Source organism: Pseudophryne corroboree, chromosome 3, assembly GCF_028390025.1.
Source record: "Pseudophryne corroboree isolate aPseCor3 chromosome 3, aPseCor3.hap2, whole genome shotgun sequence".
Taxonomy (NCBI): Eukaryota; Metazoa; Chordata; class Amphibia; order Anura; family Myobatrachidae; genus Pseudophryne; species Pseudophryne corroboree.
In genome coordinates this window covers 212,675,290-212,690,070 of record NC_086446.1, presented here as the reverse complement: position 1 = coordinate 212,690,070, position 14,781 = coordinate 212,675,290, and the positions used below count along the sequence as shown (strand labels likewise).

The 14,781-nt window shown below is 45.8% G+C and overlaps 1 protein-coding gene across 6 annotated transcripts in view; it reads right to left on the bottom strand.

Moving 5' to 3' along the window:
* The window catches only part of CCSER2 (coiled-coil serine rich protein 2), a 377,220-nt gene that overhangs the window by 77,625 nt on the left and 284,814 nt on the right, over positions 1-14,781 (bottom strand). For all 6 annotated transcript variants that reach the window (XM_063958811.1, XM_063958812.1, XM_063958809.1 and 3 more), the window contains one exon: positions 6,610-6,708. In XM_063958811.1, coding sequence (XP_063814881.1) covers positions 6,610-6,708 — 99 coding nt within the window. The remainder of the gene's footprint in view (positions 1-6,609; positions 6,709-14,781) is intronic.

Genomic DNA, 14,781 nt, shown 5'->3' with positions numbered 1-14,781 from the left:
ATCCCATCCTTCACAGCATAATGACACGATTTGCTGGTATATGGGAGCCCTATGCCACAAGGCTGTGTGGCTTACAGTCAGTTAGGAGGGTTTCTTGGTACTAAAACCCACCCCGCCCCTCATGCACCACTGACTTAGAGAGAGCACACATATACTCAGGGATTTTACAGAGAAAATGTATTCATTCTCATCTGTCTCCTGTCCCTGTGGAGCATAATAAGATTTATGTGGGCAAGACAATTAGACCAATGAAAGCAGAATTGCTAATAAATAAATGTCACATAAAGGAAGACTTGCCTTAACTTCGGAGGCGTGCTTGTTTTTTCGTCAAATAAATCACATATAAACATTTACATACAGATGGAGCTTTGTTGTGGTCAAACCCCAAAGTAGCACTAATTAAGGAAACCGTAAGTAGGGTGGTGGGTGTTAGTCCAAAATGAACCCTGCACGATTTTTAAAGGGCAAAATGCATCCTGTCCTTCTACCGGTGCCCTGCTAAAACAGCCTGTAGTTTCCGTGCTGCAGCTTGGGCAAAACCCTGGGTTTGGAACTTTTATCCGTGTATGTGATCCACGTCACTAAATATAGATTAAACAGAAAGCTTCACCTTTGAGAAATACCTCCTGTTAGAGGACGTATACTGACAAACATAGGAAAAAAAAAAGGGGGATCTCAAGGGAACTAGAGTAAATTCTATATCCAAAACCACCTTAGATACCCCATTTGGTGGACAGAAATTTCACATCTTCATTTTGTCCAACTCTACTTATTAAGAACTATCAGTGATGGACATCCTTTATGCAAGATATTGGTATGTATGTTGCTGTATTAGTGTATAAACACTTCTCAACTTATTAGGTTGAAACTTACCAATTTTTGTCTAAACCACTTAGATCACAGGTTCTCAAACTCGGTCCTCAGGACCCCACACAGTGCATGTTTTGCAGGTCTTCTCACAAAATCACAAGTGAAATAATTAGCTCCACCTGTGGACCTTTTAAAAAGTGTCAGTGAGTAATTAATACAACCTGTGCACCTACTGGGTTACCTGCAAAACATGCACTGTGAGGGGTCCTGAGGACCGAGTTTGAGAACCCCTGACTTAGATCATTACACCCCTGATGAAGTCCTAGGGACGAAATGCGTTGGTTTTAAACAACTATCAATAGTCTTCAGGGAAGAATCGCGCCACAAATTGCAATAATTCAATAAAACCGTTACACACACACACATACATATATAGATGTGTGTGTGTGTGTGTGTGTGTGCGCGTGCGTGAGTGCGTGCGTGAGTGCGTGCGTGCATCTATGTTCCAGCATTACTCTGGAATGCCTCAAGCAATTTACACCATACTTGGTACACATATGACTTACAATCTGGAAAAAAAATACTGTGGAGGTAAGACACCCCTAGCAGTGGGGGTGGGAAGGGAGTGACGTGTAAAAAATACAAAGTTTTTGGGGTTGTGGAGATGAATAGTGACACTCCCGATACCGTTTCAGTCCAAGTTCAGCCCCCATCACCATGGGGGGTGAGAAGGGCTAGTGAACTTAAACTTGAAGATGGGCGCAATGAAAATAGTCTTATAGGGGTAGGATTTCCACGCGGGCAAAGCCACAGGCAATAAGGTAGTTAGTGTGTGTATCTGTATATCTATATATATATCTATATATATATCTATATATATATATATATATCTATCTATCTATATAAAACGAGATTTATGGTAAGAACTTACCGTTGTTATGGGCTCCACAAGGAATAACATCGGGGTGTAGAGTAGGATCTTGATCCGAGGCACCAAAGTCAAAGCTTTGACTGTTCCCAAGATGCACAGCGCTGCCTCTTCTATAACCCCATCTCCGAGCACAGGAGCGAAGTTTCGTTAACTAGCCCAATGCAGTAGCAGGTACTAGAGACGACAATCACTCATAGCCTTCCCAGTTGAGGACTCCTGGAATGAACACTGCCGATATTGCTGGCAGATGGCATTCTGCCAAACGAAGGTTTTTTAACACTTCCATCATTGCAATGTGGCTTCGAGTGCCGCCTTGATGGTTTATGTATGCCACCGTGGTGGCGTTGTCTGACCGTACTTGAACCGGCCTGTTCTTTAACAGAGACAGGGCGAGAGACAAAGCGTTGAACACTGCCCGCAACTCCAGACTGTTTAACAGGAGGAGTGATTCCTCCTGGTCTACAGGCCCTGGAAAGAGTGTTGCTCCAACACCACGCCCCAGCCCCCCAGACTGGCATCCATAGTCAGTAAGACCAAGTTGGGGATCCAGAAGGGACGGCCCCTGTTGAACTGCTGGTCCTGTAGCCACCAGGTCATGCGGTAGACGAACCTCCGGAGTCAAGGAGATCATGTGAGACCTGATCCAATGAGGTAGGCTGTCCCACTTGGAAAGGTTTAACCCTCTGCAGAGGGCAGGAATGAAATGGAGCATACTCTACCATGTCGAAAGCAGACACCACCAGGCCTAGTACTTGCATCACTGAGTGTATCAACACTCTTGGGCGAGAGAGGAAGTATCTTATCCTGTCCTTAAGCTTCAGGACCTTCTCAAGAGACAGAAACAGCCATTGACTGTGACTGTCCAGCAGTGCCACCAGGTGCACCATGCTCCGAGCAGGGACCAGCGAGTACTTCTTCCAGTTGATGAGCCATCTGTGGGCTTCTAGAAAGTTTACCGTCAGTTGAAGATGACTGAGGAGGACATCGTGGGAGTTTGCCAGGATCAGCACGTCATCCAGATATGGCAGGATCCTTACTCCCAGATGACGGAGATGAGCCGTCATCACGGCCATAACCTTAGTGAAGATCCAAGGGGCCGTGGCCAGTCCAAACGGCAGAGCCTGGAAATGATAGTGAAGGTTGCCAATGGCAAACCGCAGATATTGCGGATGCGATATGGCATTAGGTATAGGCAGGTAAGCATCTTGTATAACCAGGGATACCACATAATCTCTGATTTACATGGCCAGTACAATTAAGCGCAGTGTTTCCATACGGAACTTGGATACTCTCACAAACTTTTTCATTGATTTGAGGTTGAGTATAGGCTGGAAAGACCCATTGGGTTTCGGTACTAGAAAGAGGGTCGAGTAGTATCCTCTGCCTCTCTGGGATAGAGGTAACGGCACCACCACTCCTGTATCCAGAAGGGAACTCGCAACCATTTGTAGAGCTTGCGCTTGTAACGGATCCGAAAGGATAACCGTTGTGCAGAACTGGCGAGGGTGATGCTTCTTGAAAGAGACTGCGTATCCGTGAGAGACAACTTCTCGCACCCATGCGTCTGAAGTGGTCTTTATCCAGACCTGGGTGAATCGCAGAAGTTGGCCGTTTTAGTTACCTTCTGACGTTCAAACCTATCAAATTTCTTAGACACCGTAGTGGAATCCTTGTCATAATCAGTGATTTGTAGGATCTGCTTAATAGCAACCACTAAGTTAGGGACATCAACCTGAGTAGTGGATTCCTCGTCAGTAGCAGCTGTGTCAGTGTCTGATGGGACAGTAAACTCCCCATCCTCATCAGAAGAAACTTCTGAGAGATTAGTGGATTGTGAGGAGGAAGTAGTCCGCTTAGATGACCCCGTGAGAAAAGAGTGACTTGGGGCAGTTTTATATCTAACGAAGGAGTGACTCCATTGCTGCAACTGGGTAGACAAATTAATATGTGGCTGTAATTGCACAGGAGGTCCCATAGGGGGCATAAGGCGTGTCACAAGCGTATTGAGCACAGTTGAGAACGCTGCCCAAGGTGGCTCCTGATTGGCTACAGGAGCCACGGACTGACTGGGAGATGTATGGCACATAGTACACAGACAGTCATACAAAGCTTCCCCCTCAGGCAAATCCTTGGTGCATGTGCTGCAGGATACAGGAGCGTCCTCGGATTACCTGCCCTTTGTGTTCGACATTATTAGTGAACGCAGCCAGAGCGTATTAGTACGATACAGCCAGACAGGGTACAATAACTGCAAATACATTTCCTAGTATGTGACTGTGTACACAGTAGACAAACACCAGCGAATAAGGCCGGTATTATGCGACTGAGCACGCAGTACACAACACCAGCGAATAAATCCGGCTTTAGTTGACTGAGTACACAGTAGAGTACACTGTAATCAGTAAATACTGTGAAAGCACTATATATGGACCCATGCGCAGCTAGTCTCTTAGGGTACAGAATACAGTGATAGATACAGCTGGGATACACTGAAAGTGAAATCCACACAGCAAATAAAGGCCCAAACAGTCACAGTGACAATGCAGATAATTATTTTAGTAATACAATAAAACTGCACTAGACTAGTATATGTATATTATATATAACAATGCACGGTCTGAGACCGGATGTATATAACAGAATACTAGTACAACATATTCTAGCACAGGTACACTTGTTCTTAACTAACGCTGTCTTAATATCGACATGTAGAATACTTAAGTGCTTGTAAAACCACGGCGCTGATGTACAGCCGGGTTTACAAAGGAGACCTTGCCCTGCAGTCCCGGAGACCAGTCACATCTATTTTAGAAAATGGTGCCCAGCGTCTCAGTCAGGGAGTAAGGGAGAGTGTGTGAGGCAGCTCTCGGGCGGGAACACCAGCAGTAGATGGCGCCCTGGGCAAGGGGAGAGGCTACAGGTCAAGTACCGGTTCCCCTATGATGGACTTCACCACCTGGTACCATTGAGTCTTATTAAAATGGATATTAGTATATCCGACCTGTACTCCTATGCCCTGGTGGATATAGTGGGGTCCGTGCTCGGTTACAGTGTCCATGCCAGCGTCGCAGTCCATCTCCCTAGTGGGTCCCGCCTGGGGTACCCTCTTACCTCCCTCCCAGTAGCAGCTACACGAACCAGGGGAGCGTCTGCGACAGTGTGCGTAGAGCCAGAGCGTCTCCGCCGCAAGTACCCGGGAACAGGCTGTGGGAGTATGCGACACCGCTTGGGAGGTGATGGAGCTGCAGCGCTGAAGTGTAACCATGACATACAGCGATGACAGCCCAATTTTGAAAAAAATTTCTGTAAGAAAAAGCTTTTTCAGGGCTGCCCCGTGCAGCCCTCCTGTTAGTGACTGCTTCTACAGGCACCAACTCAAAACTGAGCTCACAGTGCCTGGAGGCGGGGTTGTAGAGGAGACCCCATAATGCATCCTGGGACAGCCTAAAGCTTTAGCCTGCTGGTACCTCTCTGGATAAAGATCCACTCTACACCCGATGTTTCCCCGTGGAACAGTGTACCCTGCTCGAGAAACAACGGTTTCACTATCACTCAAAAAATTCTGTATTTCTGAATATTTGGACGTGGGATACTCAACATACATATACACAATATATATATATATATATATATATATATATGCCTCCAAGAAGGTCGCACTCTCATCTTCAGGATATTCAATGGCTGGGGTGTCCTCTCAATACCAACAGTATTTAAATCATGTCTGTGTATATTTACTAAGCCTGGAGATGCCCCCTCTGTGACACACATACACATATATACTGTATATATATTCATATTCCCGTAGGAAAGTGAAAAGGAAACATTGAAATCTCAATATCCTCATAGCATTCTTCTGTGTGTCTAGATGATTGTTTCAGGAGCAAACTGAACTTAAATGAATCTTAGAACTCCTTTGATATTGACTGTTGTTTCTGACTGACTGATAAAACTTGGAAAATTGCAACTACAGCTGATAAACTGACAGTGAGTGATATGTGAGGACCTATCTGTATGCTATTCCTGCTTCTCCAACTCCCACATGCTGTATTTAAAGCAGTGAGATTGCTAGCACTCAGCTCTGAGTACAGTTACCGTTGTAACTTTCTGCTAATGCATTATAACTCATACAAACTTTGCAACTATTGAGAAGAAGGGTTTTAAACACGTTTCTATAATTACTGCCATTAACAGTATATCAAAATAACAAATTGTACTTTGGCTTGGAAAATATGCAGATGGATGCAGCAAGACGGGGTAAAAATAATCCATATGCAGTATATTTGACACTTGCTAGTGCTTACTTCTACTAATTGGTTGAGGTACTTTATTATCTGTATTGCAAGTGACATTGGAACAAGCTTAAGCATAACCACATTATATGGGCACATGAAATGACAGAAATGTAAAAAACAAGTATAGTACATGCATTTGGGTGAGTGGGAGTCGTGCTAATTCCACAAATCAGGCAATATATAACCCAATAATGGACAGGTGTTAGCTGTAAACAGACAAGGGCTGTTACAAAGCATTGGACTGTAAAGCCATACATGGAACAAACAACGGCAGCACACAGTACAAGTTAATAAAGACACAGACAATGTGCTTCATCAGTAACTACTGAATGTCCATATTGTATTTGATTATTACAAATCTGTCCAACACAGTAACAAACATTATGAATCACTGTGTTGCTATCTATAAAAAAAAGTTACACACCAAAATACATTCCAGCCTGAAAGCAAATGGATATGTTAACAGCAGAACACATACTTGGACAAAATCGAAAGTATTGTTAACGAGATAAGTTACCATCATGTAATTCAGTAGTATTGCATAAGCAGAGAAGACAGGCATACATTACTCACTGATATACTCCTCCATGGTGTCTGCGTATACTTGTCATACTGCTTTGGTTTCTCTGTCCTGGACTCTTGGCTCTCTTTCTGGCAGTTACATCTTGTTTTCTAAAATAAGGAAACAAATCGACTGATCAGAAATGCTGAACAGGGTGTGTGTTCACTAGACTACTGGAAATAAAGAATTCACCAAAGGATTATGTTTTGTACCATCAGGAGGGAAAGGTGACATTGGTAATTCAAGCAAGAGGTACAGGGTATTGGTGGAAGGGGCACATGGTGCTACTATTGTCATCATTGTCCCCGTTCCTGCTGTGCAATACCATGATATGTGACATCAGAAGGAAGGTCTCATCTCCCAAGAGTGCGTGATTACTCCCAGAAATTCAGGAATCTGCAGGACATGTTAGTAGAGCAGGAAAGTATGATTCTGTGACAGCACTGTATGTAAGAATGCAAACAAAAAACTCCAATGGCTGAAATGAAGACTATATGACAACGGGATGTAGTTATGTGACCGGAGGTCGGGAGACCGCCAGTCAAAATACCTCCCCCTGTATCCCGACCACTGAAAATACTGACAGTCGGCATGCTGACTACAAGGGACTATTCCCACTCATGGGTGTCCACAACACCTATACAGTGAGAACAGAACCTGTGGTGACAACGCATTTCGATACTCCCTGGTATCTTTATCAAGGAATAGTGTATCACCCTACAGGGACGCATATTTATACCCGTTTGATGACATCATTACTCAATTAATAGAAACTCCTAATTCCGGAGTTTCCATTAGGAATTAAGGAGTTTCTATTAATTGAGTAATGATGTCATCAAACGGGTATAAATATGCGTCCCTGTAGGGTGATACACTATTCCTTGATAAAGATACCAGGGAGTATCACCCTACAGGGACGCATATTTATACCCGTTTGATGACATCATTACTCAATTAATAGAAACTCCTAATTCCGGAGTTTCCATTAGGAATTAAGGAGTTTCTATTAATTGAGTAATGATGTCACCAAAGGGGTATAAATATGCATCCCTATAGGGTGAGACACTATTCCTTGATAAAGATACCAGGGAGTATCAAAATGCGTTGGCGGAACTTGTTTGTTTACGGAGCACACTGGAACGGACCTGTGGAGGGATTTTCAAGGTGCTGAGGACGCCTGACTGTTTTATCATCATGACTTGTTTGTCTGCTTGTTAAGGTGGACAATCCTTTATGGTGAGAGTCCAGTGTTCATCCCGTATTTTTTGTCTTATGTGAAGAAAAGCGGTATTATACTACATTAGTCTATTGCTCTTCTATGATATTGGGAAAAACGAGAGATTCGTACTGGAAGGAGAACATACGACAGGGGAATTCCAATAAGGCCTGACCTTCTCCCATCTATGCTAATATTGTCTACAGTTTCAGTAGACAATTCCTCACGGTACGGATCCTACTTACAGTGTTCCCAAAAAAATTATTACAGGTTGAGTATCCCATATCCAAATATTCCGAAATATGGAATATTCCAAAATACGGAATTTTTTGAGTGAGATAGTGAAACCTTTGTTTTCTGATGGCTCAATGTACATAAACTTTGTTTAATACACAAAGTTATTAAAAATATTGTATTGAATGACCTTCAGGCTGTGTATATAAGGTGTATATGAAACATAAATGAATTGTGTGAATGTACACACACTTTGTTTAATGCACAAAGTTATTAAAAATATTGGCTAAAATTACCTTCAGGCTGTGTGTATAAGGTGTATAGGAAACATAAATGCATTCTGTGCTTAGACTTGGGTGCCATCACAATGATTTCTCATTATGGTATGCAATTATTCCAAAATACGGAAAAATCCCATATCCAAAATACTTCTGGTCCCAAGCATTTTGGATAAGGGATACTCAACCTGTAATATATTAACAATATTACACTATTTTCCTCTGTTTTTATTTCATGTATTGGGGAGACTTTACTGGTCTGATTGAATACAGAAGGATGTATATCTCCTACTAAGGAGCGCTTTCCCAAAGTTGATTCATCTGCGCCTGTGGACAGTTTGGTGATATTTTCGTTGACATTTGTACATACAGTATGTAAGATGGTAAAAAAGAACACACACAGTATAAATGTATAAGTAGGCACATTAAAAAAGGAGAATTATGGTAAGAACTTACCTTTGTTAAATCTCTTTCTGTGAGGTACAATAGCCAGCAGGAAAGACAAAAGTTTGGCAGTACTTAACTTGCATGCATCATAATCGTTAGTCGCACACCAGGCGAATTAAGAATTCCAGACCCTATGATAAATCCGAGCAGAAGCCGGCTTACGGGCCTTCAACATAGTTTGAATCACAGCCTTAGAAAACGCGTTGGCCCTCAGTACGGAAGCTTCAAGAGTCATGCCGTCAAAGCCAGCCGGGCCAAATCCTGGTAGACACAAGGGCCCTGAACGAGGAGATCTGGGCGCTGCAGAAGCAGAAGAGGACGCTCTATCGATAGACCCTGCAGGTCTGAGAACTAATGCCGTCTGGGCCACGCTGGGGCGATTAGAATTAGTATTCCTCCTTCTTGCTTGAACTTCCAAATTACCCTGGGCAGGAGTGACACTGTAGGCAACACATATGGCAGTTGAAGTTTCCATGGAATTGCCAATGCATCCACGAACACTGCTTGAGGATCCCTTGTCCTTGCTCCGAAGACCGGAACCTTGTGATTGTGTCAAGACGCTATCAGGTCTACATCTGGTAGACCCCACTGTTCCACGAGGAGTTGAAAGACCTCCGGATGAAGGCTCCACTCTCCGGCATGTACGTCCTGACGACTGAGGAAGTCCGCTTCCCAGTTCAGGACCCCTGGAATAAACACTGCCGATAGGGCTAACAGATGGCGTTGTGCCCAACGAAGAATCTTTGACACTTCCGTCATGGCTTTGCGGCTTCGGGTGCCGCCTTGATGATTTATGCATGCCACCTTGGTGGCGTTTTCCGACTGTACTTGAACAGACCTGTTCTGTAACAGAGGCAGGGCCAGTGTCAAGGCATTGAACACTGCCCGCAATTCCAGAATGTTTATTAGGAGGAGAGATTCCTCCCTGGTCCACCGACCCTGAAGAGAGTGTTGTTCTAACACCGCAGACTGGCCAGAAGGACCCAGTTAGAGATCCACAATGGATGACCCCTGCTCAGTTGTTGGTCCTGCAGCCACCAAGTCAGTGACAGACGGACCTCCGGAGTCAAGGATATCATGTGAGACCTGATCCGGTGAGGCAGTCCGTCCCACTCGGAGAGAATTAACCTCTGTAGAGGGTGGGAATGAAATTGAGCGTACTCCAAAATGTCGAAAGCCGACACCATGAGGCCTAGTACTTGCATCGCCGAGTGTATCGACACACGTGGGCGAGAGAGGAAGCATCTTATCTTGTCCTGAAGTTTCAGGATCTTTTCCGGAGACAAAAACAACCACTGGTTGTGGGTGTCCAACAGTGCTCCCAGGTGCACCATGCTCTGAGCAGGGACCAGGGAAGATTTATTTCAGTTGATGAGCCACCTGTGGGCTTGCAGGAATTGGACCGTCGGTTCCAGATGACAAAGGAGAACCTCTGGAGAATTCGCCAGGATCAACAAGTCTTCGAGATACGGCAGGATCTTGATACCCTGACGCCGGAGTAGGGCCATCATGACCGCTATGACCTTGGTGAAAACTCGAGGAGCCGAGGTCAGACCAAACGGCAAGGCCTGGAATTGAAAATGTAGGTTGCCAATAGCAAACCACAGGTATTGCTGATGCGACACTGCAATAGGTATATGCAGGTAATCAACCTGTATGTCCAGGGATACCATGTAGTCCTTAGGCTCCAAGGCCAAAACAATAGAGCGAAAAGTTTCCATACAGAATTTGGAGACTTTCACAAACTTGTTCAAAGACTTGAGGTTGAGAATGGGCCGAGATGATCCATTTGGTTTCGGGACTAGGAACAGCGTTGAATAGTACCCCCTGCCTCTGTGAGCCATAGGCACCGGCACTACTACTCCTGTGTCCAGGAGGGATTGCACCACCAGATGGAGAGTCCCTGCTTTCACCAGATTCGAATGGACGTTTGTTGAGGAAAACTGGTGAGGGGGACATTTCTTAAAAGAGATGGTGTATCCGTGAGCGGTCTGTAGCCATACATGAGCAAACTGTAGAAGTCGGCCTCCGACCGTGGGATCCCGCAGAGGGAGGCCCACCCCGTCATGCAGCAGGCTTGTCTGTTTTGGCAGCAGGCTGACAGGCAGCCCAGGCACGTGTAGGTTTGGGCTTAGTGGATTTGGAAGTGCAAGCCTGTTTTGGGTACGCCTGAAACTTTGCTTTACCTGCAGGTCGAAAGGAACAAAATGAAGTACTCTTAGCCTTCGGGGCCGAAGGAGTAATACTAGGCAGACATGCAGTCTTAGCAGACGCTAAGTCAGCGACAATCTTGTTGAGATCTTCCCCAAAAAGAAAGTTTTCCTTAAAAGGGATAAGCTCCAAGGTCTTTTTTGAGTCCAGCTCTACCGACCAGGACCGCAACCAGAGGATCCGGTGACCCAGAATAGACGTGGTAGACTCTTTGGCCGCTAGGATACCTGCATCTGAAGCCGCCTCCTGAATATAATGGGAGGCTGTAACAATGTATGAAGTACACTGTTTTGCATTATCAGGAAAATTAGACGGTAGTTCCGCTTCCACTTCCTGAACCCAGGCCTCTATAGCTTTAGCAGCCCAAGAGGCCGCAATAGTAGGCCTATGCACAGCTCCAGCCAGAGTGTAAATGGACTTCAAGCAACCCTCCACACGCTTATCCGTCGGTTCCTTCAGAGAGGTGACGGTATTGACAGGCAGAGCAGATGATACCACCAGACATGCGACTTGCAAGTCAACCGGCGGCGGTGTTTCCCAATTTTTGCTTAACTCTGCAGCGAGGGGATAACGAGCCAGCATTTTCTTAGACAGAGAGAATTTCTTTCCTGGATATTCCCAGGATTCCTGATGTATGTCAACTACATGGTCAGAATGTGGTAAAACTAATTTAGTAACCTTCTGACGCTTGAACTTATCTGGTTTCTTAGAGGTAGCTGTGGGTTCTTCATCATCATCAATTTGAAGAATCAGCAGTATAGCCTCCAAGAGGTCAGGAACATCCACTTGGGTCAGGAATTCCCCCTCAGAAGCATCTGCGTCAGTGAGGGATCAGTGTATGTGCCATCTTCATCCGATGAAGTATCTGTAACATGAGTGGACTGTGAGGATGTAAGGACCCGTTTAGAGGACACTTTGGTCTTAGGCAGGCGAGGGTTAGGATTTTGCTTGGCCAAAGACTGATTTAATTGCTGTAACTGAGAGGACAGAGCATCTGCTCATGGTGGATTAACAGCAGGGACAATATGTGGCTGTAATGGCAGAGGAGTACCCACCGGGGGCGCATGTCTAGTTACAAGCGTAGTCCGTAAATTAGAGAATGTAGCCCACGGTGGGTGAGTAGTTATCCCCGACATAGGCAACTGACTAAGGGGTACACAGCCCCCAGCACCTGAACCCTCAGCTGCAATATTTTCCTCAGAGACATCCAGAGCATGAACACTGCCAGACGCAGAGTCTGCCACCTCACCCTCACCCGGACGAGCTGACATTATATGAAAGCGTTACCATAGGGTGGAATAGTACAATAAAAGCAGACAGAATACCTAACAAAAATCCCCCCGGATAGTGTGACTACATGCAGAGCACACACGGAGGATTTAAGAGGTAAATGGTAACTGTAATACACAAAGAAAATACCCCCCAAAAAAAGATTTTAAACCTACCGGTAAATCTTTTTCTCCTAGTCCGTAGAGGATGCTGGGGGCTCCGTATGGACCATGGGGGTAGACGGGCTCCGCAGGAGACATGGGCACTAAAAAAGAACTTTAGGTATGGGTGTGCACTGGCTCCTCCCTCTATGCCCCTCCTCCAGACCTCAGTTAAAGAAACTGTGATAAGAGGAGACGGACAGTACGAGGAAAGGATTTTTGTTAATCCAAGGGCAAGATACATACCAGCCCACATCATTCACACCGTACAACTTGGGTTATACAAACCAGTTAACAGCATGAAACAACACAGCATCAGTCAGAGACTGAACAAAACTGTAACATAACCCTTATGTAAGCAATAACTATATACAAGTCTTGCAGAAGTAGTCTGCACTGGGACGGGCGCCCAGCATCCTCTACGGACTAGGAGAAAAATATTTACCGGTAGGTTTAAAATCTTATTTTCTCTTACGTCCTAGAGGATGCTGGGGACTCCGTAAGGACCATGGGGATTATACCAAAGCTCCCAAATGGACGGGAGAGTGCGGATGACTCTGCAGCACCGATTGAGCAAACATGAGGTCCTCCTCAGCCAGGGTATCAAACTTGTAAAACTTTGCAAAGGTGTTTGAACCCGACCAGGTAGCTGCTCGGCACAACTGTAATGCCGAGACGCCTCGGGCAGCCGCCCAAGAAGAGCCCACCTTCCTAGTGGAATGGGCCTTAACCGATTTTGGTAACGGCAATCCAGCCGTAGAATGAGCCTGCTGAATTGTGTTACAGATCCAGCAAGCAATAGTCTGCTTAGAAGCAGGATCGCCAACCTTGTTGGCTGCATACAGGAAAACAGTGCCTCTGTTTTTCTGACCCGGGCCGTTCTGGCCACGTAAATTTTCAAAGCCCTGACTACGTCAAGGGACTCGGAATCCTCCAAGTCTCGCGTAGCCACAGGCACCACAATAGGTTGGTTCATATGAAACCACTTTGGGCAAGAATTGAGGACGAGTTCGCAATTCTGCTCTATCCACATGGAAAACCAGATAGGGGCTTTCGTGAGACAAAGTCGCCAACTCCGACACTCGCCTAGCCGAAGCCAAGGCTAACAACATAACCACTTTCCAAGTGAGATATTTTAATTCCACCGTTTTAAGTGGTTCAAACCAGTGGGACTTAAGGAAACTCAACACCACGTTAAAGGTCCCAAGGCGCGACAGGAGGTACAAAAGGAGGCTGAATATGCAGCACTCCCTTCACAAAAGTCTGTACTTCTGGGAGAGAAGCTAATTCCTTCTGAAAGAAAATGGATAGGGCCGAAATCTGAACCTTAATGGAGCCTAATTTTAGGCCCAAATTCACTCCAGTTTGTAGGAAGTGAAGGAAACGGCCCAGATGAAATTCTTCAAGAAACATACTTCCGCCATATACGGTGATAAAGTTTAGCTGTCACGTCCTTCCTAGCCTTTATCAGAGTAGGAATGACCTCATCCGGAATACCCTTTTCCGCTAGGATCCGGCGTCCAACCGCCATGCCATCAAACGCAGCCGCGGTAAGTCTTGAAACAGACAGGACCCCTGTTGCAACAGGTCCTGTCTTAGCGGAAGGGGCCACGGATCTTCTGTGAGCATTTCATGCAGATCCGGATACCAGGCCCTTCGCGGCCAATCTGGAACAATGAGAATTGTCTGTATTCCTCTTTTTCTTATGATTCTCAACACCTTGGGGATGAGAGGAAGAGGAGGAAACACATAGACGGACTGGAACACCCGCGGTGTCACCAGGGCGTACACTGCCACCGCCTGAGGGTCTCTTGACCTGGCGCAATACCTCTGTAGTTTTTTGTTGAGGCGGGACGCCATCATGTCTATTTGGGGCAGTCCCCACTGACTTGCAATCTGTGCGAAGACTTCCTGATGAAGTCCCCACTCTCCTGGATGTAGATCGTGTCTGCTGAGGAAGTCTGCTTCCCAGTTGTCCACCCCCGGAATGAACACTGCTGACAGTGCTCTGACATGATTTTCCGCCCAGCGAAGAATCCTGGTGGCTTCCGTCATTGCCACTCTGCTCCTTGTGCCGCCTTGGCGGTTTACATGAGCCACTGCGGTGATGTTGTCTGACTGAATCAGAACCGGTAGATTGCGAAGCAAAGTCTCCGCTTGATGAAGGGCGTTGTATATGGCCCTCAGCTCCAGGACGTTGATGTGAAGACAAGTCTCCTGGCTTGACCAAAGACCTTGGAAGTTTCTTCCCTGTGTGACTGCTCCCCAACCTCGGAGGCTCGCGTCCGTGGTTACTAGGATCCAATCCTGAATACCGAACCTGCGACCCTCTAGAAGGTGAGCACTCTGCAGCCACCACAGGAGAGA